The 26804-nt window shown below is 40.4% G+C and overlaps 1 protein-coding gene and 1 long non-coding RNA gene across 4 annotated transcripts in view; one reads left to right on the top strand and one right to left on the bottom strand.

The window, feature by feature from the left end:
* POPDC1 (popeye domain cAMP effector 1) overlaps positions 1-26404 on the top strand; it is a 37942-nt gene extending 11538 nt beyond the window's left edge. For all 3 annotated transcript variants that reach the window (XM_086707510.1, XM_086707508.1, XM_086707509.1), the window contains exons 5-8: positions 669-777; positions 6547-6714; positions 7618-7759; positions 22501-26404. In XM_086707510.1, coding sequence (XP_086563636.1) covers positions 669-777; positions 6547-6714; positions 7618-7759; positions 22501-22625 — 544 coding nt within the window. In that variant the 3' untranslated portion in view covers positions 22626-26404. The remainder of the gene's footprint in view (positions 1-668; positions 778-6546; positions 6715-7617; positions 7760-22500) is intronic.
* On the bottom strand, positions 10418-16935 carry LOC147581120 (uncharacterized). The gene is made up of 3 exons (XR_015251441.1): positions 16821-16935; positions 13032-13264; positions 10418-11781 (listed from the first exon to the last, which is right to left on the bottom strand). It is a non-coding gene; the product is annotated as an uncharacterized LOC147581120 (long non-coding RNA).
* Positions 26405-26804: the final 400 nt, after the last annotated feature.

The following is a 26804-nucleotide window of genomic DNA, read 5'->3' as shown; positions in this document are numbered from 1 at the left end:
GTTGATGGCTCAGAGCCTGGAGCCTGATTCCGATTCTGTGTCTCCCTCTCTCTCTGCCCCTCCCCCGTTCATGCTCTGTCTCTCTCTGTCCCAAAAATAAATAAACGTTGAAAAAAAAAATTAAAAAAAAAAAAAAAAAGATTTTCAGTTGTGAATATTCTGAACCCCGACTGACCCTTTTTTAAAGTTAACGAATCAAAATTGACGTAGGCTTAAGTTGGGCATTAAACTTCCAAAAGCTTGTGCATGTTTCAGAGGTGACTTGATTATTTTTTGAATATCACAAAAATATAACTTCTAGAAATATCAGTCTTCTGGGGAGAGAGCCAGTGTGTATTTTTCTGGCATAATTATTAATACCAATCCTTTCCTTCTCAAAAGTATCTGAGTTTGAGTGATAAATTTATGGCCACTCCAGCTAAACAAGCAGTAATAACCATTGGAAGGCATGTGTGTGTTCAGTACTGGAACCTGTCCTTTTTTTTTTTTTTTTTCTTGTTGATGAAATTTATTTTGAAGTAAATATTTATGCGTTTCAGAAAGTGCTTTTAATTGTGTCTGTCATCTTTGGAGTCTTTAAAACTTTAGTACAAAATACTATAAGATTAAGGATCATCATGTTATTTATGAAATATTATGCATTTATTAACATGAATTTCTGTTATCAGAATGAAGGTTTCCTATCGAGGACATTTTCTGCATAACATTTACCCCTGTGCCTTTATAGATTCACCAGAATTTAGATCAACTCAGATGCACAAAGGCGAAAAATTCCAGGTATGTGTTGGCATGATTTTTAAGAAGATTGGAGCTAGTTCATCTCTCGTTCAAAATCCGAAGGATATTAATAGAAAAGTGATTAATTGAAAATCAGAGATTATCATATGGTATATATAGCATGATCCCATTTTTGTACAACTTAAACAAAATAGTGCCTATACATGCATTAAGAGCTCTAGAAAGATATATCCTACTTTGGGCGTAGTGTTAACACTGTTATTTCTGGGTTGTGAGTTTGACTACTTTTTTATTTTCTTCCTTTTTGTTTCTTTGAATTTTTATAACTTTTCATAGAAAACATCGAGTGCTTTGATTATGAGAAAAAAGGAAAATATCAGTTGTGGATAATCAGTGTTTCCAAAACATGTAATTGGTTAAAATTTTATTGGGAAAAAAGAGAAACCGGCTTTGCCCTAGAGATATCCTGTTAATCCTTATGAAATAACCTAATCACTTTACAATTTCATATTTAATGAATATTTTAGGGACAAAGGATGAAGTTCTTCTTGGTTAAAAATTGTTCCATTATGTGGCAGTTTGTTTTCATCCTTTCTGTAAGTGTCCAGCCCTCCTATTTTATTCCCCTCTTGATTGATAGGAAAGTAACCAGGAAAATGGGTGAGAGTATCCTTTGATCTTAGCCTCTAGATAAATTGCGGAATAGGGATGCTTATGAGCAAGAGGGTGAATCTATATAGGTAGGAAATGGAATAGAAGGGATGTTATCACCTGAGGGAGGAAATGTCAGTGTTTCTTGATGACCAGTATTATTTTTGAGTTTCATTTTGAGACTCCATACAATTTGGGAGGACACATGGAGATAAAAGGGAAAATTTACAGACATACAGTTTACTTTAGTTTATATACAATTGTCTCAGCCCTGCCCCGCTCTCATTCTGCCTGAGTAACAGGTCTGCATAACCACACAACTTGGTACGGTTATGTGTATTTACTGCAAGGTCTCATATAAGTTCATTAAGTGGGTGTAGTACTGTTCCCAAACTGGCTGAGCTTAAGATACAGAAGTAGAAAGCTAATGCTATATCGTGGCTTCCCGAATTTACACTCTCACCTTGTGTTTGTGAGGGTCAGCTGTGCACTGAGACTTAAATGTTCTTACTGTATCTTTAATCACCACCATCTATAAATGAATGCAGGGCCACTTATTTCTTCTCTCCTTCTTTCCTCTGCCCTTATTACATTTCTTCTTCTAAACCCCACTTATCTGTGTATTTATCTGTTTCATCCATTTCTCTGTGTATAGTAGCAAGTGGTATTACACAGTGACTCAGTCTCATTATACCCTGAAGAGACTAGGATTTGGCGAGGGGGTGGAAACTGAAACCCATTTGTTTCTAGAAGCAAATGCTCCCTGAGAATCCAGGGATATGAACATGTACTATCTTTTCCACTGGACTTCAAGTTATATTTTAATTAAGTTAACAAAAAAAGGAATTCTAATCCCTAGCTACAGTTTCTTCTTGGGGACCAGGGACTAGGATTTGCTAGCTGAGAAACGTTCCTGATAATTGCTGTGAAGTTTCCAAAATATGACCAAAACCGAGGTACTGTAGCTGGTAAAGGATATTATTCAGCCTCTCCAACACCAGTCATCTCTTGTCTGCATGGAATGTGGTGTGGCATTTTCTGATTGGTCAATGGAAAGAAATTACTGTAGCATCATGGAAACTGTGCCCTGTGCAATTGGAGCAGACTCCATCATAAGAAGCCCTCGGGAGAGATTGTGTTTTGATTGTTTACGAAATGTTCCCTTTGGCAGATACTCAAGAGTAAATATAGCTGCTGCACGTCTGTGTAGGAGTATATAGTGCTTCTTTGTGAAGCAAGTTCCCAGAGGAACTTTGCTGCAACCTCTCACTACCTGTGCCCATAGCAGAGGACATTTGAGAGTGTCAGTGGTCAACTTCTCCATCTACATGGTTTTTTCCTGCTAATCTCATTTTTCTTTAAATCTGAACCATTAAAAGTATCCTGACAAAGGTGCTACTTCCCTCAAATTTGTATTTCTTAAAATGCATCATTGGTAGGGGTACTACCAAAGTACCTTTCACTAAGATGAAAGGGGAAAAGAAAGGCAAGTGGACCCAATGTCTGTCTCTTGAGATTGCACAGAAAAATGTTATTTGGGTACACGTGTGACTCTTGTGACAGACACAGTGACAGGGATGAGAAACAGGTTCTGAACTCACAGGTACTCGACAGATGCTTACAGCCATTATGTACTTATACACCAAAGTTGCTGCTTAGAACTATTGATAGAATCTTGGGTATCTTTCTTGTAAGAGGTAGAGGTCGTCTTTGGTGTTTGGTTTCTTTCTCTTTGTGCAGTTGCTTTGTATCAAGTGAGCTTTACCATTTTCACATTTATCTTTGTGTTCTGTGTCCCACTATTGCTTTGCTGTAGTCGGTTGCATGTCCTGTGCTGGGAAGCCTGAAAATCAAAGCTTTATTGACTTGAAGGGAAGGAGGATGTCTTGGAGATCCAAGCCTTTGTGAAATAAAGGAACACTAAATTTTTACCTGTATTTAAATCAAATCTTACCTTATTGTATTAAGTAAATCTTTTGGTTAAGCTGTGAAGCAATTTACTCTATGAGCTTTGACTCTACTGTATTTTGGTGCTCATGAGAACTCTGAGCATTGGCTGAACAGACCAGTCCTAGGACATTTTCATGTTCCTGATGTGTGAAATGTGATACAATACATGAAGAATATAACACATTCTCCCCTGAGAATATTCATCCATCATATTGTCTGACTGCGGTTTCCAATTGTGGCACATTCGGTATTTCCCTCAGACACCCTTGTTCTTGTGTAATGTGAGGGTGTACAGTCTAAAGTGAGGGACAGGCCTAGTACCTTGAAATAATCAGGGCAAACCCAACTGAAAACACTTAGTCCAGTTCTCTCCCTGAAAGCAATCCCTTTGTATCTTCCATTGCCCTGTTTGCTTTTATTTCTTCACAAGAACTGAAGCATGGCACTGCTGAGGTGCCCTAATGACTTAAGAAGCAAATTTATTTTACGGAAGCTTTAAAAAATCTTATATTGCTTTATAGAAATTCCTCATTAAAATATGTTTTACTTGGCTCTTGTGGCAGGAAATCATTAAACACAAATGTCTATTTGGCAGAAATGAAGCATCAGCCGTCATGTAAAATGACCTCAGTCAATATACTAACTACCCGCATCCAATTAAATGCCTTTGGTTACAGATCTGTAAGTCACTCATACATTCTCTAGGTATAGCTTATTATTTGAATAGTGTTATTAAGTCTAAATTTAATAACAATGTAAACAGGTTCACAGTATTTTTCAACCATCAGTAAGAAATGTATTTGCTAAGCAAATGATAGTATCAGAAGTGTCATTGCCTCAGTGGGAATTTGAGGTTATCGGGATGGTTGAGAAGAAGTTAAATGTATTAAACATCACCTGGGTACAATTCCTTTGTCTTCTCTTGGATGACTTCCAACTCCTCTTTTAACTTCTTCCCCACTGCACATGAATTATATTTTCCAAAGTCCGGATGACCTCTTTTTCAAACGAAGGCACCTCCAACTCCTAACCCTTTCTCCAGTGCTCAGTTGCAGGGCTGTGCTACAGTGAGGACCATTGTCCACCCTTCTCTAATTACTCCTGTGGAATATTATTTAGTTGCCCTCCATTTATTTACCCATCTCTTAGTGTTTCTGGGAACTCCTCAGTACTGCCTTGACCTTATACTTCTCTTCTTATAACTCTTGTTTTTTGTCACATATCTTTACATATCATTAGCTTCCTCCACTAGAGTGTAGGCTTCATGACATTGTGTTCAACGGTTGTTTGTATGAGGAACTCTTGATGGGCTCTGAGCCGACCCTGTGGTCACTTAACAAAATTACTTTCAATGTGATTGTGTTCCTAAATATTGGACACATTGGGTAGGGTTTGGTCTGGTGGGAAAATCATGTCAGGGCTGGAAGTCAGAAGTACTCACTTCATCACTAGGTAACGTGTTCGTGAATAAGTTTTTTGGGTCTTCTCATCTGGCATCTGAAAAATGAAGAAGAATGTTACTTGCTTATCCGAAAGACAATTTTGAGGATCCACTTATAGATGTAAAAGCACCTAAATGTTTAAAAGTACAATGCATGTATAAAGTGAGTGGTATTATGTGTGACTGTCATTCCCTGGAGATTCTCTACCACTTTCCCCGGTTGTGTATTTGTCAAAACACTTCGTGTCACCTGAGGGTATCATATTTCTTTATTTATTTCCCAGAGCAAAGATCTTGTCTTTCTTGTTCACGTCGTAATGTCAGTGCCTTTAACAGTGTCTAGCATAAAGTAAGTACGTAATGCACATTGAAAGAAAGAGTAGAATTTAGTGTCTCACGGAGTCATAGAGTTGGTAATGCATTTCTTCAATCCAAATGTATTGGGTTTTTGGAGATTCCTACTTTTAATATGATAAATAAATGCAAATTTTTTTCTAGGAATATTGACCCATTTTTTAAAGTAGCTAAACCCTCCAATTTGCTAAAGGTCAAATTTCAGCTATTAGTATTAGTTGAGAAGCTGAGTTTTCTATTTTCTATCTTAGTAGACATAAATACCACCTCATCACCAAAATATGCTTAATTTTATGACAAACCAAGGGGAAATTGGAAATATTTGCTCTGATGCTCAGGTATGATTTCATGTCAATTCAAAAACCCTTTATTAATTGACCTGGACAGGCATTGGGTTTAATGTTGAGGATATAAAAATAGTTGTTGCCTTCAACACTATTTGTGTTCATTTGTTAATTTCTTCATATAATAAATGTATACTGAACACCACTCTGTGTTGGACGCTGGGCATTCAGACATGAAGATGCATAGTCCCTGCCCTCAGAGTGCCTGGCGGAGACAGATGTGTCCACAGATGAGTGTGGATTCGGTGATATGAGTGCCCCATGAAGCTCAGAGGAGGAGTACTAACTGATGGAAGGGGACTGCCATGGGGGGATGGGCTTCCTGACACTGAGTTGTGAGGGCTTAACCCCTCACTCTGGAGAAAGGATTTATTTAAAGAAACTTGAGCTGTATGTAGTGCAGTTACAGTGTTTCCCACTTTGCTGTGGAACAATGCTCAAGAACAAGGTATGGTTTCCCGATACCCTGGAGCTAGCCCTGAAAGGTCACACTCGAGAATTACCTCTGACAGAAGGACCCAGAGAAGAACCCTCAGTAGCCATATTCTGCAGTAACAACCTGGACCCTAAAACCAATTCACAAGACTCTGTTTTCTCATTCACTAGTATTTGTTTGCAGAGTTGGCTAGGCGGGATATCTTTCATCTGTAACTTGACTCACGAATCTTAGTTCTCTTGCTTGAAGCCGTATTCTTAAACCTCTGTTGTAATCATCAGTATGGAAAGAAATATTTAACCATAAATTATATATCTAGTTGTAACATTAGTCTAGTATGCTCTGTGGCAGTGCTTTTGACACCAGACCTCACAGAACAGCACAACAATGAAACTTGGAGAATTTGCTTTTCGTCTGCAGAATTCTTGGTTTTTTAACGATTTTAAACGTGATTTTATAGTAATTATAGAAGCTTTTGTGTATAGATCTTATTTTAATTTAACTAATATGATAAATCATTCCTTTAATAATATCCACTAAATTATTCTACTCTTCCTTTCCCCAAAATTATTATAGTCGTAATTCATATACACAGATGTACTTTTTTCTTTCTGTGTCTGTTTCTTGGGCAGGTCACCATCATTGCAGATGATAACTGCAGATTTTTATGCTGGTCAAGAGAAAGATTAACTTACTTTCTGGAATCAGAACCATTTCTGTATGAAATATTTAGGTATCTTATAGGAAAAGACATTACCAATAAGCTCTACTCATTGAATGATCCTACCTTAAATGATAAAGTAAGTGGTTTTCTAAGGTGTACCTCACTTTGTGCAGCATATATTTTTTCTGAATTTTCATTAATTAATTATGAGTGAAGTGGGGATGCTTGTAATTTAGAGACCCTTCAGGGGAATCATTTTTCAAGAGCGTGGAAATATTTTGTAATTATTATATTTGCCATTACCTGGTGAGGTGTCTCTAAATGTCAGGGACCTCCATTTGTGGTGATGTGGTGCTGATCTCTCATAAAGGGTCAATCAGTCTCAGGAAGATGGTAAGCGAGTTGGAGGGAGAGATGTGGGGTAGAGTGAGCCAGGGAAGGCAGGGCAGCAGGAAGGTTGCAGACTGAGAAACACTCACAAACTTGGGTGAACAGGAAGTTCGCCTTTTAACCCTGGTGTCTTCCGGTCTTATATATCCTCCTGGGCAACCCCCTTTCCAGAAGGCTTAGAAGTGACAAGAGAGGGATGAGAGGGGGCGTGTGGCAATCCAGTTAGGAATTTCAGAGCTGAGTGGATCTTCAACAATTTGCAATTTGATCTTCATTTCCCCACAATTGCTTAGAAGGAAATTAAAATGATGACAGAAGAGACATTGCAGAATGTTGTTTCTGTGATAAGTAGTGTTCTCCAGGAACTATGCATATGGGTGTGTGCTCTCTTAAAGTCATCTTGTCTAGGCCCTTTATCAAATTAGGTTGGTGCTTATTGTTTTCCAGTTTAATAAATAAGCTATTGAGTATGTTAAATTTTTGTAATGTATGTATAGTAATAGCTTATGATAAAGGTCATAGCTAACATTTTTTGGCCACTTACTATATACCAGGTAGTTTTTATTTCAAGGAAAAATAAATGCTGTTTACAGGGAATGTATGACCTAAGTCCCATAGATCTCTGAAACCTTAAAACTTTGTTTTGTAGAAGGCCAAAAAGTTGGAACACCAGCTCAGCCTGTGCACACAGATCTCCATGCTAGAAATGAGGAACAGTATAGCCAGCTCCAGTGACAGTGAAGATGGCTTACACCAGTTTCTTCGGGGCACCTCCAGCATGTCCTCTCTCCGTAAGTTACCTCAAACTGATAATACTCCAGGACTCTGCTGGATGTCATTGGAAATAGACAAATGACAACTTTGGTCAGAAAAATAACTTTGCAAGTAACTATTTGGCAATCTATCAATAAAAACAATAATTTTGTCTTGCTTTTCCTTTTCCATATCGCACATCAGCTAAAATCCAACTTTAGAACTCTTAGTCCTGTTTTCAGAAATTGCTCACTTGTTTTGCCATGCACCCTTCTTAAATATGGGTTCACTGGAATGATGTGAAAGAGTCCATATGGTTTGCTGGATATTCAGCCATTTTGTTTTCATGATTTTCATGTAAGTGAACGCCTAGACCCAGCAATGTGTTAAAGATGATAGGAAGTAGCTGTTGGATGTTTTGCTGCTGACTGGTTATCAGTGTGAGCACCAAGAGTTAACAGGTGATCGGGTTATGGAATATTCCTGAGGATGAAGGAGACCATTCATGACCCCTGTGAGTTACCTCATTCACATACCCACCCACCTTGGCAAGTTTTCCAAGACTGGAAACATTAAAAATGTTTTAAAACATTTTAAGTAAGTAACATTTTAAGACACAGGTGTTGAAGATTAATAAGTAAAATGAGAGAAACTATTTTAAGAATTAAGTGCTTAAAATTAATGCTTAAAATTATTGTAAGGATTATCCCAAAACTGATAGTATAAGAACTTTGAACAAATTTATTTGTACTTTTTGTTTAAGTTTATTTTTTTAATTTTTTATTTATTTTTGAGAGAATGCAAGCAGGGGAGGGGCAGAGCGAAGGGGACAAAGGATCCGAAGCAGGCTCTGCACTGAAGGCAGCGAGCCTGATGTGGGGCTTGAACTCACAAACCATGAGATCATGACCTGAGCTGAAGTCCGAGGCTCAACTGACTGAGCCACCCAGATGCCCCGAAGTTTACTTTTATTTTGAGAGAGAGTGCACGCATGAGTAGGGGAGGGGCAGAGAGCGAGGGAGAGAGAATCCCAAGCATGCCCTGGGCACTTAGTGCAGAACCCTATGCTGGGCTAGAACTCACAAACTATGAGATCATGACCTAAGCCAAAACCAAGAGCTGGACGCTTAACCGACTGAGCCACCCAGGTGCCTCGTGAACAAATTCATTTCAAGTAGCAACAAGTCAGACAGATTCTCCCACTGCGTAAACTAAAGAAGTATTAATATTTCCAGTTGTGTGTTAATCCAAAGTAACTTTTAAGGAGATACAGGTACACATCCAACAATCCCTAAATGTTTATGTAAACGATCTTGTAACTTTGGATGCTTTAGATAAATTGGGTTAAGGATTTGAAGTATTGCATGGTCAGAAGAGGCTGGAATTGACAAAGCCATGTAGGCATAAGCTTCCAAAGCAAAGTCTAGGCACAGAAATGTGTTGTGAACCAAAGGGAGATTTCAGGAGTAACACAAGTGGGAAACGGGAGATGGTTTTATCTTATTCTAGTAACTTTTGCAAGTACTGACTGAGGCTGACCAAATTCTGCAATCTGCCAGCATATCAAATGCATTATCTGGCTTGTTGAAACAGTTTGGCGGTCAGTAAGCATTTTCAAATGGACCCGTCTTAATTACATGTATAGTGATTACTATAGTATGAAATGTCAGCAGAAAGGGAATTAAATAATAATAATTAATAAATGTTTGTTTTTCTGTAGTATTTTATTGTATAATCTAAATCTATAATCTAAATCTTTGGGGAGTAAAATAACATTTTATAAAATGTTTATCTAGAGTATGTTGTTTAAATAGAATTAAAACGTGTTTGAGATTAACATTTGTATTGTTTGTGCCACCAGAAATCTACGTTCCAGGTGGATTGATCACTCATGTTGTACGTACAGACCTGGGTTCAAATCTCCCTGTAGTAATTATTTGTTGTGAAACTTGGAGTCTCCAAGTCACATGACCTTTCCAACCTGACATGAGCTATCATATCTCATCACAGGCTTCGTTCTGGCCACAGCTCCTGGTCTGTTTCCTTCCCTCTTCCTTCTAGTGAATCATGAGTTTAATCCAAACAGCCATTCCCTGGGGCGCCTGGGTGGCTCAGTCGGTTAGGTGTCCGACTTCAGCTCAGGTCATGATCTTATACTCCGTGAGTTCAAGCCCCACATCGGGTTCTGTGCTGACAGCTCGGAGCCTGGAGCCTGCTTCGGATTCTGTGACTCCTTCTCTCTCTGCCCCTCCGCCTCTCACTCTGTCTCTCTTTCAAAAATAAATAAACATCAAAAAAAAAAAAATCAAAAAAAAAAAAAAAAACAACAACCACCATTCCCTGCATGGATCATTGGTACTTCTGTGTTTGTACAGAAGTGTGCTCTCCTTGATTGCAGGATTGCATTTTACTTCTCAGGCCCCTTGTCTAGTTATTTTTCACTGTATTAGAAATAATGTACAACCTGGGGCACCTGGGTGGCTCAGTTGGTTAAGCATCTAACTCTTGATTTTGGCTCAGGTCATGATCTCGTGGTTCCTGGGATTGAGCCCTGTGCCAGCTCTGTGCTGACAGCATGGAGCCTACTTGAGAGTCTCTCTCTCTCCCTTGCTCTCACTCTCCTGCTTGTGAGCACATACACACACACTCTCTCTCAAAATAAATAAGCATTAAAAAAAGAAATAGGTACAACCTGCTTAAGTTGCTTATTTATTTTAGCCTCGTATTTATTATGCAGAATCTTGCATATTGATACAAATGTATGTAGCTACATGTGTGAGCACATTTTTGAACGTGAGTGTATGTGAATTGCACAACAAAGCCACGCTCATACCTAATTTCCTTTGACCAACCCTTGTTCTGAGTTTCCTGGCTTCACTTCCCGCACTTTCATGAAAGACATTAGTACTCAACCACATCATTGATACTATGATTTATTTAATTCATCCTAGCATGTAATTCATCAAAAACTAGTTTCTGTTTCTTAGGTTTTAGCTCAGAATTCCTGAAGTGTGAGTTTTTTGTTTTTTGGGTTTTTGTTGTTGTTGTTTTGTTTTGGCCTTCTTTTTGCCAGACCCATCAATATGCCATCTACTCTCCCATATTACAGATTACATTTTATGTAAAACAAAGAACACAGTACCAATCTCATAAGACCATTAGGCTGAAATAACAAAATTTTCCACTTTTTGAGCATGTGGTAGATCTTCATGAACGTGAGGCCCCTAAAACAAATGACTACGCTCTTATCATTCCGGGTTTCTGCCATGCACAAGGGGCGTTTATGGCAGCTTCTCAGCAGTCCTAGCTGCTTCGTGAATGCTGAGGGGAGAAGGGAGCAAACGTTTATGGACAAGAGTAGCTATTATTTTTTCAGGTACTCTCTGTACATACTCACATGTAGTCTTCACTGTAATCCTGCATAGAGACGTATACTAGCTTTTGCTAGAAGACGCAGCACTAACAATTTCCCAAATCTCTGGCTATGATTAAGGGACTGCTTTCTCCCTCACGTGCACACAGGGTGCTGCTCCAGACCCGTGTCCTCCTCACTCTGGGACGCCACAGAGCAGCTGCTGTTTGGGTCATTGCCACTCAGGGCAGAGGGTTTGTTTTGTCTTGTTTTGATTGTCCTGTAGAACATTGATTCTGAAATGTAAATGTGAATGTGAATCACTTGGAAATTTTATTAGAGGTTCTGATGCAGCAGACTGGGGTGGGGCCTGGCATCCCCATGTTTAACAGGAGCCCCAGCGATGCTGATGTGGCTGGTCTCTGAACTACTCACTACTTCAAGTAGTAAGGAGTAGGACTCCCTCCCCACAGCCTGTAATTTTGCTGATTACCTTCCTGTGGTGGTGATTAAGATGTTTCTTGTATTTCCCATCTACTGGTAGGTGGATCTGCAGGCCGGCATAGATTCCTGTGAAGGCACGAAACAAAATTGCAGCTGATCCCATTTCTTACACTGCACTCTATTTTTACACATGTCACATGGTGCTAAGTCCAGAGCAAGATCTCGACTCTGCCACACAGATTCTGCCTTCCACTTCAAATGATCCTTTAAAGACAAGAAAGTGAAGTAATGAGATAGTCTGAGAAAAAATGCTTCCTACCTGTTCATTCAGTAGCCTGTAATCCAATTAACTTAACTTGTTTTCACTTTCCTGTTGCTTCATTTACTTGTCTCATGATTGGGGAAAGGAAGGACAGGAAAGAACAAGACGTCCAGGACATGTGGGAAGGATTTCATGCCCTCATGTGGATAGAAGCTCTCTTCTCTCTGCTCATGGATCAAGTGCTCCTCAGCGTGCCTTGCCATCTTCTCTTCCTTATGAGGCTTAGCTCCCTACGTGGTGTAGAAAACACATACACACAGATCGATTGTACTGGGCAGGTCCATCGCTGATGAGCGACGCCGAGCACAGGCATCGTCATGGCAACAGGAGAGCATATTATGCTTCCTTAAAAGTTGTAGAACTTTGTTTTTGTTAATTGGGGTTAAATAACCTATTGTTTGGTTTGTGTGTTTGTTTTTTAAATTCCGAGGCAGTATAGACAATGCAGTCTGTTGGAACTTGTCTTTGAAAGGTTCTGTTAGTTTAAACCGTGTATTTCTTTCAGAAGTTATAATTTTAATAATGTAATATAATTTTATAAATTTAGGAGTTTTAAAGATACTACAACTATTTATAGAGATATTTCTTACTGAGAACAAGTCTTTTCAGATTGTTTTGTTGTTATCAATAGCAACATGGTGTTCTGGACAATCTACTAATTTCATAAGACCTACTTGCACAAATTTGCTTTAAGTTAGCTTGCAGCTGGTTAATGTTCTTATCTGCAAAGACTAGCAGCATATCTGACATGATGAGTTTCTTTCAGCTATCTTACCCATTCATTTACCTGGAAAGTTACAAAAAACTGATACAGAATTCTTAGTTTCAAGGCTGGTCTCATGAAATAACCTGTTCAACTCAATTTGTGTTCCATTCCCCTCGTGAACAGCTCTGCACATATAAACAACAAGCTTTCCATGAATTTTATGGAGAGGTAGAGAGGAGATATGATCAGGCAGCAGGAATACCCAGGGAACAGTTTGCAGATCCACCGAGAGGGCTAGAGAAAAGCAGTGCCCCCACTTTGTACATAAGTAAAGAGCAGCTTAGGAAAGTTAAGTAACCGGCTCAAGGTCACTGGGCTAGCCCCAAAACAAAGACCTGTTGAATTTTTTGTAAGTTCTTGTTTTGCCTTTTACCGTACAAATATCCATATCCATTTGGGAGAGATAATCTGTTTAGGGGTACTCACCCACTGCTGTGGCAGCCGCCACGTCCTGACCACGTTTATACATGCTCTCATCTCATCTTCACAACCGCCCAATCAGGTTGGTGTGGTGTTTTCCCCTCTTAGGGTTGAGAAATTGGACACTTCTCTCTGGCTTCTTGGTCCCCCAGCCAGTAGGGACCATGCTCTGTGACTCCTGAACTCCTGTCATCACCAATCCATTCGCTGCCCTCTATCCTCACACAGTGTTTTCTCATCTGTAAAATGACAGCCAAGCGATTTTATACAATTGCACATTTTTCAGCTTTTAGTAAAAAATTAAAAATTAACAAGTTAATATACACACACAGATAACAAATAGTAAATTTTTTTTTAATTTTTTTAACGTTTATTTATTTTTGAGACAGAGAGGCACAGAGCATGAATGGGGGAGGGTCAGAGAGAGAGGGAGACACAGAATCTGAAACAGGCTCCAGGCTCTGAGTTGTCAGCACAGAGCCCGACGCGGGGCTCAAACTCATGGACTGTGAGATCATGACCTGAGCCAAAGTCGGACACTCAACCGACTGAGCCACCCAGACGCCCCAACAAATAGTAAAATTTTAAAAAATGTTGCAAAGAAAAGAACTGCCTCCCTTCAACCTATTTGCTCCCTAGGAGCAATCACATTGGAACAATATTTGTCCAAAATGCTAAATAATGCCCTATTATTTATTGATTTATCCACTTAAACTTTATCTACTAATCTAACTGACCTTATTTTTTTTAATGTTTTTTTAACTTTTTAAAAAAAATTTTTGAGAGACAGAGAGAAACAGAGCACAAGCAGAGGAGGGGCAGAGAGAGACGGAGACACAGAATCCGAAGCGGGCTCCAGGCTCTGAGCTGTCAGCATAGAGCCCGACAGGGAGCTCTGACTCTCAAACTGCGAGATTATGACCTGAGTCCAAGTCGGGCGCTCAACCGACTGAGCCACCCAGGCACCCCTAACTGAGCTCACTTTTAACTTCCCTTTGCCCATCTGCCCAATGTGGTTATATCACTAGTTTTTATTCTTTTATTATATATACCTTTGTAACAGTAAATGATACACTTAAACCTCCATTTTGTTTTCTCTCTGAAGCATTTTTAGAGGTGAGGACATTAGCATCTCTACCCTTTCTTATTCTTTCCCCTTCTACCTTTACATTGTTGTGAGTCTCTTCCTTAACTTCTGAACACTAAAAATTTCTAAAACTTCCTTAACTTCTAAATATAACAAATATATTCTGTTATCTATTTTTTTTAAATATTTTTGTCATAAAATATACGTGACATCAAATTTACCATCTTAACCATTCTAAGGTCTTCCTTGCTTTCTCTGTGATTTCTTTTGCAAGGTTTAAGCAAATAAACAGTGTTGACTTTATTATGCTTTATTTAGAACCAAATAGTGGGCTATGACTACATTTCTTTCTTTTTGGTTTCAATCTCATGATTCCTGTTCAAAGGAGACTGTTTCTAATAACAAGTTCAAATGGATTCTCCTTTCCCACACAGCATATAAATCGATCACAGTTTACTTCATACTTTGACCTTCCTTTTTTTTTCCCTCCCGAAGATTTTGTATTGCCTTGCTTTGGGGGCCATTTTATTCACCATATCCCTAGTATCTTCTAGCTTCTTGCTCATTCTGTCTTTGAGTTAAAATCCAATTTACTTCTTAAAGTCTGAGTTGGTGTTTCACATTTGAACCATGCCTATTCATGCTGCTTTCTGTCTTTATAGATATTTCTAGTTGCCTTTCTTTTTCCTCATTCTTGTATTTTTTTTTTTCTTATATCTCTACTCTCTCAGTACATCAATTCTGTGTACCTTTTTCTCAGACACCTTCCTCACAGAACCTCCCAATCTCATTTTGGACTGGTTGTTCCCTGGGTCTATGCGCAGGTGCCATCCTGGAACTGCCTTTCCTGTTCTGAGTTTATCCACTATCACCATGATGTTACAGCTTTCTCTTTGTGAGTAAGAAGGGGCTACAGGACTTCCACTGTTCCCTGGCCGCTCACAACGTGCAGCTCAAGGCCCTGACCACCCATGTGAGCAGTTAGAAATTGATCTGGGAATGATCACTTGGGCCAGAGAAAACCTCATGGAAACCTCCTTTGATCTGTCTGCCATAATTTGTACACTTCTTTGCTTGAGTTTTCAGTGCTGGTGTTGAGTTTCTGTAAGGGAAATTAGGTATGAAAGCCATACTAACCTTCATCATTATTGTTCAGAAAGTTTCAATCCAAACACAATCCTTCAATTTAAAAAAATACTATGATATACTTAAGCAAGACAAGAAACAGGATGATAATTCTCTCTAGCAAAGAAACCATTAAATCCTTCCCTATCCCCATTCATCAAAAATTGTATAATCTAATTAGTATAATCTAATTAAAATTCTAAACCCTTTGTAAGGTTTTTAATTACTTGCTAAAGCAGTTGGCCAGATGGTTAAACATAATAAAAATAAGAACACTTTGAAAGGAACGAGGAAAATGTCATGAAAGTTAACAGAAGAAAGGGAAAAAAAGTCGTATAACATTATATTAGATAGTTTACAAAAGTGTTCTCTCTTTTTAAAAACTCTTAAGCAGAGAGAAAAGTCACTTGACAAATTTCATACCATGATATTCTGTTTATTTGAAAAGCAAACTTGAGATTGCCTATTCATTCTCTGAAACAGGTGTGACCTTCACTCTGAATTTAAGAACCACAAATATGTCTATTTACTTTGACTTGCTAAGAGATTCCCTCAGGTCCTCATGTAATTAGAAGCACACCGAAGTAGAATAAGCTTAATAAGGACAGAATTCTGTCAAAAGGAATTTCTCTTACCTAATTTTTCACTTCTCTGGATACCGGAATTTGACTGATTGTTACATAAGATCTCCCTGGTCCTGATGTAAAAAGGCTTCCTGTGTTACTTTGGGAATGTTAGACAGGAAAGGGTCTGGTGGGGCAGGCTAAGCCCCATGATGTGCTTATACTTGCAGGATACGCAGTGGACCTCAGTGCAAACTCCTGTCCTCCTCAACTAGGATCTGGCCCTGGCTGCTATCTGAACAGGTCTGCTGAGGAAAGACTGCCTCCCAGATCCAAATCTTCCACAAGTGTTGTCACCCGCCGTGATCTGGCATGAGTGCAAGGGGCCACTGTTTGGTTCAGGGCTCTTCTAAACCTCCATCTTCTACATTTGATCAAAGCCCCTATTTTTGAGTTTGAGTTTTTCTTTCTTCTGCTCAGGATTGCTGCCTGATGTTGCCGTTCTCTCTCTCAGCTGAACACATTGAAAGTGGTGCACAGCTCAGAGGAAGTTCTGCTCCACTGACTGTGCCTTCTCGGTGCACTGGGATCTACGGAAGGGGTGTAGAAGTCTTTTTGACAGAAGATTTTTTTGCCACTGGGTGCAATAGGAAACATCCCCAAGCAACAGCAACTCTTGACATAACTGTTTAACAATTTCACACCAGATAAATCTGGATTGCAACTCAGTCTGAGACTATTTGTTTTACATAGTTTTATAATAAACTGTGTTAGCTGGCACCCAGAGCCAAGTAGAAGATGATTATAGCTAATAGCAGAAAATAATGCTAATTATCTCTTCTTAATTATAAAAAATTCCAAAGGATGTAGTTAACCACTTCTGTCTCCCAGCTGTAAAAGTGGTTTTAACGGAAGAAGGATAAAAATCAGTTTTCTGGAAAATTTATGGATATGGAATGATTTGCCTGTCTAGAATTTGAAATAAATTGAAAAGTAAAGCATTGTACAGAGGTCACGTACCTCACAGTAATGTCCTTGAGGGGCAAAAGTAATTTGAAAAAGCACTTAAGTGAAGATAAGCTCCATTTCTTCCCCTCTCCTATCCCCACATTCTTACCTCTAGGTAAGGTTGGGCCTTCTGGGCAAATTTCTGATGATACATCAGTGCATAAAGTTAATGAAAAACCAAGCAAACTTGTAGAAAGAATTTATTAATGTTCAACTTGTGATATGTTAAGATAGTTCCCTTGAAGCAGAATACCACCCCCCCTCTCTCTCATTTTTGTTTTTGTTTTTTTAAAATAGTTTTTAGAGGTTTTGTTGTTGTTCACACTCCGGATTGGATTTGAACTTATTAGTGGACAAAGAAACTCTTTCTAGCAGCATAGTAATGGTGACTGAGTCTTTCCACTGAACCAGCAAGCAGGTCTCCTGCCAAGGTCAGAGAGCATCAGGTCTAGGGCAGGTGAGCTCCTTGCTCCCTAAAGCCTGCCTTTCTCCTGGCCGTGACAGTGACACATCTGCAGTTAGACCGGGTGAACATCACCCTTGGCCCTCAGTGGTACAGGAGGCTCAGGCTAACTGGGGTTGGGACAAAGCATGGGCACTCTCTCTGCGACCCTGATTCCTATTGAGGGTTCAGGCGTCCGGCTGGCACCTGGTAGCCTGCAGCAGCTACAAGGCAGGCTGAATTCCTGTTGCCTTCCCAGGCACCTGCTGGTGATGGGAGAGCGCCAGGGCACCGTGGTCGGTGCTGGGACCAGAGGGGCTTGTGGGCGCCAACCCAGCCACCAAGCCTGAAATGAGAGTCTATCAAGTATCCTGTGAAAAGAATGTGAGCAGGGCTGTTAGGGCCACCTGGTTTATCCTGCCAGAATCTGATTGTGCCGAGGGGTTCACTTGCTGGTGAGGAAGGTGTTCATCCACAGCAGCCTCCCCACTCTTCTTTCTCGGGCTGTCCGGGTTGTCTTCGCTTTCCCTTTTGAGTATAAAGTAGAAAAATAGCATGGATGTGGTGAGCATGAATTGCTCTGAAAAGCGCACTGAGTTCCTGAGAAATAAAATAATATCGAGTCAGAGATCCCAACCGATCCATTTTTATTTCCCTAACATTTAACCCAGCCTCTAGTGCCTTGTCATCACTCAGGGGCTCTTTTTGCTGATTGTATGAAAACTCTGTGGCAGGTGATGATAACACCAAGCCTATTGACGTTTACCTGAGGGGATGGTGCTCTTGCCTGTGCTGTGAGCACTGTCGAATCAAGCTATATACACTGTTGCCCATGCTATAAGCACGTGCTATAACCTGGGCTATAAGCACTGTTGTTGAGTCAATGATATGAAAATGATTTGCCTCAGCGATCCTGACACAGAATATAGTCATTCATAGTGTGGTTTTACTGTAGCAGGAGACCAGTCTGCGCTTGAGGAATGCTGGTGGTTCCCCACTGGTGTAGTGGAAAATTGACCCATCAATCATTAAAGGTGATGGCCGTGTATCTTTCCCTCATCCTCAGGATCAGCCTTCTGAAGGCCCCATGTGGAGTTTCACGTCCTAAGTAATTATTCTCCTGTACTAAGTAATCATCAAGGACCTGGCTATGTGTGGGGTACTTCTGCAGGAGGGAAGACGTCTACAGCCCTCAACATGCTTGTTTTACAGTAAGGGATAGAGGCACGTACTTGTGATCACAAAGAAATACAGAATGTGGAAGGGCTGTGGGTCTCTAGATAATAGAGTCTCCCCACACAAGGAATTACAGAAGACTCCAGAGGAAGGAGGTGGGGTCTGACCTTGATCGTGAGGGATGGATAGGAATTTGACAGGTAGGGATGGAAGTGAAGAGGCCATTCCAGGTAGGGAGAAGAGCAAGAGGAGAACATGGAAAGGGTGGGTTGGATTTGGGGAGCAGAGAGTTTGCCAGAGCTTGGACTGGAAGGGGAAGGAGGCCCGACTTGGACACATTTCAGTGTCACCCCAGGACTGTGGGTGACTCCGGCATTACTGTCTTTTTAATGCTATGTAGTAAGCACCCCAGCTCTTCCTTGGCTGAGGCAAATGTAGTGGGGACCAAATAAAGTCTTTCACAGAGAAGTTGAAAGTTCTCAGAAGGTTTTCACCAGGTCATTTCCAGTTGTGTTGGGTCCCCTCTTTATTCTCTCTCAGTAGGAAAATGCACCGGTTGGTGATGGAGCTGAGAGGGCAGAGAACATTTTGGCCCACATGTAGATAGCAGCCACAGGATGCTATAGGATGTCACCCCTGGTTTGATAGATGGGCTTAAAAACCAGATCAATTAATCCTACTTCCCTAGTCAAAACACACGGGGTGTGTTTCTGTTATGTGTGTTATACAGTTACATTCGCATGCTCTACATTATTGATTTGGTTAATACTCTTAGATGTGCCATCTTGCTGTTTGTTCTGAGAGGTTTTTTAAGTTTATTTATTTATTTTGAGAGAGAGAGAAAGAGTGACAAGAATGAGACCGTAGGAAGAAGCTGCCTTATTATGGGAGTAGTACCAATCAGAAGTCTTGGTTTCTTGTTAAAAAAATTTTTTTTGTTTTAATTAAATGGGGCACCTGGGCGGCTCAGTCAGTTGAGCATCCGACTTGGGCTCAGGTCATGATGTTGTGTTTTTGAGTTCGAGCCCCGTGTCGGGCTCTGTGCTGACGGCTCAGAGCCTGGAGCCTGCTTCAGATACTGTCTCCCTCTCTCTCTACCCCTACCCCACTCGTGCTCTTTCTCTCTCTCTCAAAAATGAATAAATGTTTAAAAAAAATTTTTTAAAGAAGTATTGGTTTCTATCTTTTTAAAATTTTTCTTAAGTTTATTTATTTGGGAGAGACAGAGACATTGGGAGTGGGAGAGGGGCAGAGAAAGATGGAGAAAGAATCCCAAATAGCTCCGTGCTATCAGCACAGAGCCCATCACAGTGGTCAAACTCAAGAATCATGAGATCATGATCTGAGCAGAAATCAGGAGTTAGATGCTTAACCAACTAAGCCACCCAGGCACCCCTGCTCTGAGAGTTTTGATCTGATTGTGGAAACTCAGCCTGAGCTAATGTTTTATGAGGCTTGATCATTACTTAAAGCTAGACATACGATGAAGGCCATGGCCAGTTTTTTTAAGACAATTTTACTGCCCTCGGGACAGTTTAGATTGAGAAACACAAACCCCTATTTGAGTACAAGAGCCACTTCTTTTCATTTGCCATTCCTAGAGTCAATAATGAATTTTAGCAAGTTTTCTAATTACCTTAGGCCATTCTCCTCCAAAGACCATATTAATCACTCATTTTATTGACTTACAAATGGACAAAGTGATTATTACATCCCAGGCACTGATGTAAGAACTATACAAGTTGTTATATACAAGTTAAAATACTATATTACTATTACTATTGCTTGTATATATACTATACAAGTTAATATACTATATTAAGCCATTTAGTCCTCTTAACAACCATATGAAGTAGATTAATAGCATTATTCCTATTGTACAGATGGGGAAATTGAGGGACCGAGAAGTGAAGTAACTTGCCCAAGCTCACACTTGAAGCTCAGACATTCATTGCCATCTGAGTATACATGCCATTTAAAGCTCATGTTTGGTGGTTGTGTTGTCCTCTGCATGAAAAAGGATAAAAAGAGCTTGCCTGGGAGATTCTGCCGGGCTTGCTCTATGACAGAGTTGTGTTCTGGAACATTTTAATAGAGGCTTATTTTCTACAGTGTATGTCAGCAGTTGTCTTTCAAAAGACTCCATATTTTTATTATTTTTAAAGATTTTATTTTTAAATAATCTCCACACCCAACGTGGGGCTTAAATCCACAACCGTGAGATCAAGAGTCGTACACTCTACTGACTGAGCTAGGTGCTCAGAAAACTTAGTATTTTAATTGACTGTAAATGCTTGAAAATGAAGTTTCCATGTGTGTCCAACAAACACATTAGCCAAACCAAAGTCCAGCCCAGTGTAATTAATATCTTTTTTATGTTGGATGATGTGGCTGTTGGGAGTGGCATCTCCCCAGTGCATGACTGGGACTATGCAGTTAATAATAAACATCCAGTGGCATTCTCTGTGTGCCCAGCACCGTGCTGAGCACATCACATGATTATTTTGTTTCATCCCCCAACAACGCCATGAGGCAGGTCCTGGGAATATCCCCTCCTACGGATAGTGGAAACTGAGGCCTAGAGAGGCTTAGTAATGGAGTGCAGGTCACACATCTAGGAAGGAGCAGAGCAGAGCTTTGAACCCAGACGTGTTTTCTGATCCTTGGGCCTTGACCACTATGCATGCTGCCTGCCCCTGTGCTGTGTGGCTCTGCTGGCCCCTCCCCTCCCCCTCAGCCCTATTGTCTGCTGCTGACTCTTGCCAGGGATTAACAGCTGATCTTGATAAATTTCTTACAGCAGTTCTTCCTGTTTTAGCAAGTTTCCATTATCCTCCCTTGCTCTATACCAGCTATTTGGAAAGTCAGGTTTCACCCATTGTTCTTCCATTATCAACCTCACAGCCCGCCAGAGTTCAGCATTGGTTAATTGACAGAATACCGTTCCATCCATTCCATCCCGTTAGAGGACAGCAAGAGGGCCACACGAGTGTGGGTGGGGCCGATGAGACCCTGACGCAACAAATCCTGACATTGAATTTGGAAACTGTGGAAGGGAGTTTATGCTGTCCTGGGAGTTGTCCATTAAGCACCTTGATAAGTCTATGTACCTATTTGTAGTAACTTCTACTCTTACTCTGAAACCGTATTTTTTTCTGCATCAATCATAGAGTCTCTTATGTGGTAAATCCTCAATGAACATTTGACAAATGCATGGACAAATGAGGGACTGACTATTGTTTTTTTATATATATATTTATTTTGAGAGAGAGAGAGACAGGTCGTGAGTGGGGGAGGGGCAGACAGAGAGAGAAAGAATCTGAAACAGGCTCCAGGCTTTGAGTTGTCAGCACAGAACTGGGCGCAGGGCTCGAACTCATGGACCTCGAGATCACCACGGGAGCTGAAGTCGGATGCTTAACTGACTGAGCCACCTAGGCACTCCTGAGTCGTTTGTTACTTAGCTCCTTTGATGTAAGGGCATCCTACAAGGCTTTAGGGATGCCCCTGCCCCATGTGCTACTTGAGATTGTATTTTCTTCTATCTGCTTCCCCTGTCCCTGTCACCCTCTCCTCTCATCTACTTTCCTCCTCTCCCTCTCCCAGTCCAGGAAGTGACTGGGAAGGTGGTAGCAAGAACTGTTGTTTTAGGTGGTGCTCTAGATGGTGTTAGCTTCCATAGCTTCAGGATGGAACTATTCTTTATGGAAATTAGGAGTTATATCAGCTTTTGAGGAACTCAAGTCACCATGTATGATATTAATGCAGAAACATGCATTCTGAGTCCTGATCAGACATTAGGGCAGCCCACTGGAAACTGCGTGTGTTTGAGAAGCTCATATCATCCAAGCATGTGTAGTGGAATCCATTCCACGCGTGTTCTCATGACTGAGAATCATTTCTTGACCTCGTTGTTGTATTGAAATATTGAATCGCAAATACAATCTGTAGAGAAGTTGCATTCCCGGTGCCAACTATAGATTCCCAGAAATTTTACTTTCCATTTGGAGATAATAACACCAACATCAGGGCAGGCTGTCCATTAAGTGGTTTTTCTCTCTGTGTCTTTGACAGATGTGCCATCCCCACACCAGCGGGGCTCTGCCAAGATGAAACCAATAGAAGAAGGGGTGGAAGATGACGATGAGGTCTTTGAGCCCGCGTCTCCAAATACATTCAAAATCCATCAGTTGCCTTGATCAGACAGCGGGGCCAAGTTACCAAGATGGAAACTGTCTTGAAGAGATCCTGAAAAATACCAGCACTTCTTCATGACTCATTGATCACTCTGCTTGAGCACTGGTGGTCTGTGGGTAGGAAAGTAAGGAAAGGTCAAAACCTGCAAAGGTTATTTTCGCTCTCCTTTTTATTGATCAGCTTTTTAAGCAGTTGTTTTACTGAGCCTTCTGACTAAACCTAGTTCTATTTTGAGATATATATTTTCACAGTATTTTCTAGATATATTATTGTTCTGACTTAGCACTCTGTCAATGCAAATGCCTTTTCACTTAACTTTCTCCAAGTTGTGGTTCATTTTCCTCACGTTTTTTTCTCCACTGTGGCAATGGGGTTGTCTATTTGATAGTTTTAACGAAAGTATAAGTTTGAAACCGAGGTTGAGATGGCATTAGAAAGCAGGGATTCTCAGGCCTTGTTCAATTGATTTTTTAGCTGGAAATTTTTAAAGAAAGATGTGATTTGACTGGCGTTTTTTATGTGTTTCGTTTTTGTTTTTCTCCCTCCCAAGTCAGACACATCACTCCACTAGATCCCCTTACTTATTTGAGCATTGTGTAGATAGCTTCATAATGAACAAAACTCTTCAGACTTTGCACATTACACTTATATCATGCTATTTATAATCGGGTCTGAAACCCAAAGCTGGAAAGATAGCAGATGGAAGGATTCTGAGCTCAGTTTGACCTATGGCCAAACTCGACTTACCTGTGATTTGGGGCCATCTTGTCCCACACACCCTGGTGTGGGGAATGCTTTTCTCAGGGTAGGGAGTCAAGTGGCCAAGCAAATGTTACAGAGTGAGGTGATTGAAGGAGCAATTTTTATTCTTTGGTCGGTGTTCTGAGGTTTCAGACTGTTCCTCCAGAGCAATCGATGTCTGTTTAAAATGTTTGCCAGATACCCAGTGCCAGGGTTCCAAATGTGAACACAGCTTTGGGGGCAGACAGTTCCCCATCAGCCAGGCAACGGGCACCCAACCTAGATGTTGCAGTGAGGGCTTTGATTCCAGATCTCTCTTTTCTACTAGAATCATGTTTCAGGAAACAGTGGCGTTTATGGTGGGAGATGAGAAGTTTGCTGAAATCATCGGTCAAACAGGGCAGTGTGACTGTGGCACTCAGTTGGGTGAAGCCCATTGATTGGCTATGCTATGTCATACATCATGTTGATTTTATTTATCCACCAGAACCAACTTGAGTGAGTCCCCTGTTATATTAAATAGCTTAGAAAAATTGCAAATGAAATTATTTTCAAGTGAGCTGAGCCAAAAACAACATCTCTTGCCAAGAGGTGATTTCTGTTAGAGAAGGTAGATAAGCTAGTCTGGGGTCACCTCATTTTCCTAAATCCATTTTTTGAGGCTAATTGTTTTAGTAATTTCACTGGAGTTAAATTTACATGCTCGGCCACTCACTAAGAAGATTTCCACAGACTGGGAATTTGGCTCCTAACGTCTTTATCAAATGTTGATTTATTAACATCACAGTAGAAAGGCTGATTTCACTTTCCTATTAGAGTGGCCTCGTCAGTTTTCTACATTATGAATTTATTTTGGGGAACAGAAGCACAGATGAACGACTTAGCCTTGGCTTTAAGATTGTAAAGATTCATTCGGGTGAAGTCTTTTTGCGGTGCCCGAGATCACATATGTGGATAACTATAATGTAATGGCGTTAGAACTGCTTTCCTCTAACTGTTAGAGTAAGGTCATGTAGACCATTTAGTTTATACATGCCTAAGACTCATTTACAAAATCACTCTATAGAGTAATTAGAAATTACATCCTTCCCTGAATAGAAAGTAATTTTAGATCCTGCTGAGGCCGTGTTTTTAATGTTCTTGTGGATTCACAGAACCTTGGGGTTTCCCTAGCCTGACCCATCTTCAGGTATATCTCACTTGGTCAAGCTCAGACATTGGAAAGGGTCATCTCTCATAATCAACCTGCATGTGTTTAGAGGTTTTTTCCTGTGAAGCTGGGAACAAACATTTTTAAAGGCACACTGAAAAAATTAGATGATGTGAATTCATTTGCTGTTTTTATTAAAATCCATGTGGGCGCGTGCACATACATCCATGTTATTGAAAACAAAGATTGTAATCTCAAGCTTAGGAATCTGAAAAGGGCCACTTAGCCTGAATGGGAAACATGAAACTGTTTTTAAATACACACCTCTCAAGACAGTGAGACTTGGGGAAAAGGAGATGCAAGCCACTGAGGAGCCCTCCCACATAGACTTGATAGCAAAGAAGCAAGATAAGAAAACAGAACAGTTTTAAGTGTAAGATCTCCTATGGATGACTTTGAATTCATTTGTACAAGTGAACAAGCGTATCTTTGTATAAGGCATAAATACATAGACAAAAAAACATGTTTGCTGCCAAAACCACCACTAAGATGCTTCCTGTGTTTTTTGGTGTCCACTTAGCTGTGTGACCAAGGTTCAGAAAATGATCTGTAAAAATTGTTCTATATATAACCCCAAATCTCCTATGTTTAATTGTAGCATCGAGTCCACTGTATGAATCAGGAGTGTAACATTTATACCAGAATATATGTGTCATTTGTAATGTTTTGAAAGCCCTCATATTTCTATTTATAAAATAATAGCAGAGATACTAGATAGAAACTCAATGATGTTTATGTATCTTAAATTAGTAATAATGGGTGCTATATAATGGTCAGTTACCAACTGTTGCTTTCTGAGATCTTTTCCACTTCTCCCTGTATCTAGTTCAATTGTCCTTTTGTCATTGGACACCTTTGTGCTTTGCTGCTAATATCGCACGCACTGGCAGATGCCAACTTCTTCATGTTTGGCTCTCCTTCCACACGTCTGAAGCTTTTCTGATTTTATAACTCGGAACTGCTAATTCCTGCCTTCTGGGTCCTGTCATGGCCCCAAAGACGGGGCTTCTTGGATGCCAGAAAAAGTCTTCGGGGAGAGTTGTAACCTACACATTCTGCCTTGTCCCTGGTGCACCCAGGCAATGACTTCAGCCTCCAGGGAAGACTGTGATGCCGGTGCATGTGTGGTAGTGCCCAGCAAGCACTCGGCACGCAGGTCAGTCCCTGCATGCCCGCGTCCTGCCCGGTGCCCTCCTCCCTGCAGACCCCACAGTGCAGCCTCAAGGGGTCGCAGTAATTTATTTCTTTTATCCATTTCTTTGGACATTTCTAAAGCCTCTCTGCAGAAACCTCTGACCTTGCCATGCCTCGGTTTCCCCTCCCTTCCTTTTTTCCAACCCTGGTTTCCCAATTTCTGTTTCTCATGATTCCCAACCAGAGTGATTAGAAATTCTCACCTGTTCGATTCAAATTCCCGAGGACCTGAAAGGATAGAATACTGTGTAGAGAACTCAAGGTTGCAGTGTGGTCACAGCTTCAGTTTTGCTCCAGTTATGATACGTTTTCTCACTGACAGCCTTTCTTCGATTCTCATAGAAGCCCCAAATACCTTGTGTGTGACGATATATTGTGTCCTTTTAAAAACCTGCTTTTAAGTACTATTTACAGGTTATTCTGTTATACTTGCAACCTAGTTTTAAAGTACACGAGGATTTTATTAATACTTTATACAGACACGTTTATAGGAAACTCGCTCTTTCTGTTTTAGGTGCCATTTACATTGATGCCATTTACTTTATAATCAATTTACATTTTGTCCGAATAGAGCCTTCTGGTTTGAAATATCTTCATATACTGTCATTTGATCAAATAAATTTCTTACTTAGAAAATATGCATGTTTTTTATTTCATTCCTCTTACATATAGCTGGTTTGCTCTGACTCCATGTCTACGGGCGAGGATTGGTTCAGTTACCTTCAGGTCGTGGGATTTGCTCTGGTTTAGGAATCTGAGCAGATGTACAAAGGGGGTGGTCTTGGGTCAGTTCCACTTAATTTCAAAGCTTTGCCATCTTGGCTCCCTTTGGCCACAAAAAGAGGCGGCATGACATTGTTGACTAGATGCAACAATTGGGAAGCCTTCAGAGTTTCGCTATAGGGATATATAGATTTCAACATTTTCCTCCCCTTTATTTGAACATTCTCTTCTAGTTTCATAAGGTTTAACAACAGGAGTCAGATGAAGAAGGCAGAAAATCACCCCTGGATCTATTGTGTAGTGGGCAAGAGAG

Source organism: Puma concolor, chromosome B2 (genome assembly GCF_028749965.1).
Source record: "Puma concolor isolate L17-30 chromosome B2, mPumCon1.1.hap2, whole genome shotgun sequence".
Taxonomy (NCBI): domain Eukaryota; kingdom Metazoa; phylum Chordata; class Mammalia; order Carnivora; family Felidae; genus Puma; species Puma concolor.
Note: the sequence above shows the minus strand (reverse complement) of the source record. Positions and strands in the feature narration are given on the sequence as shown.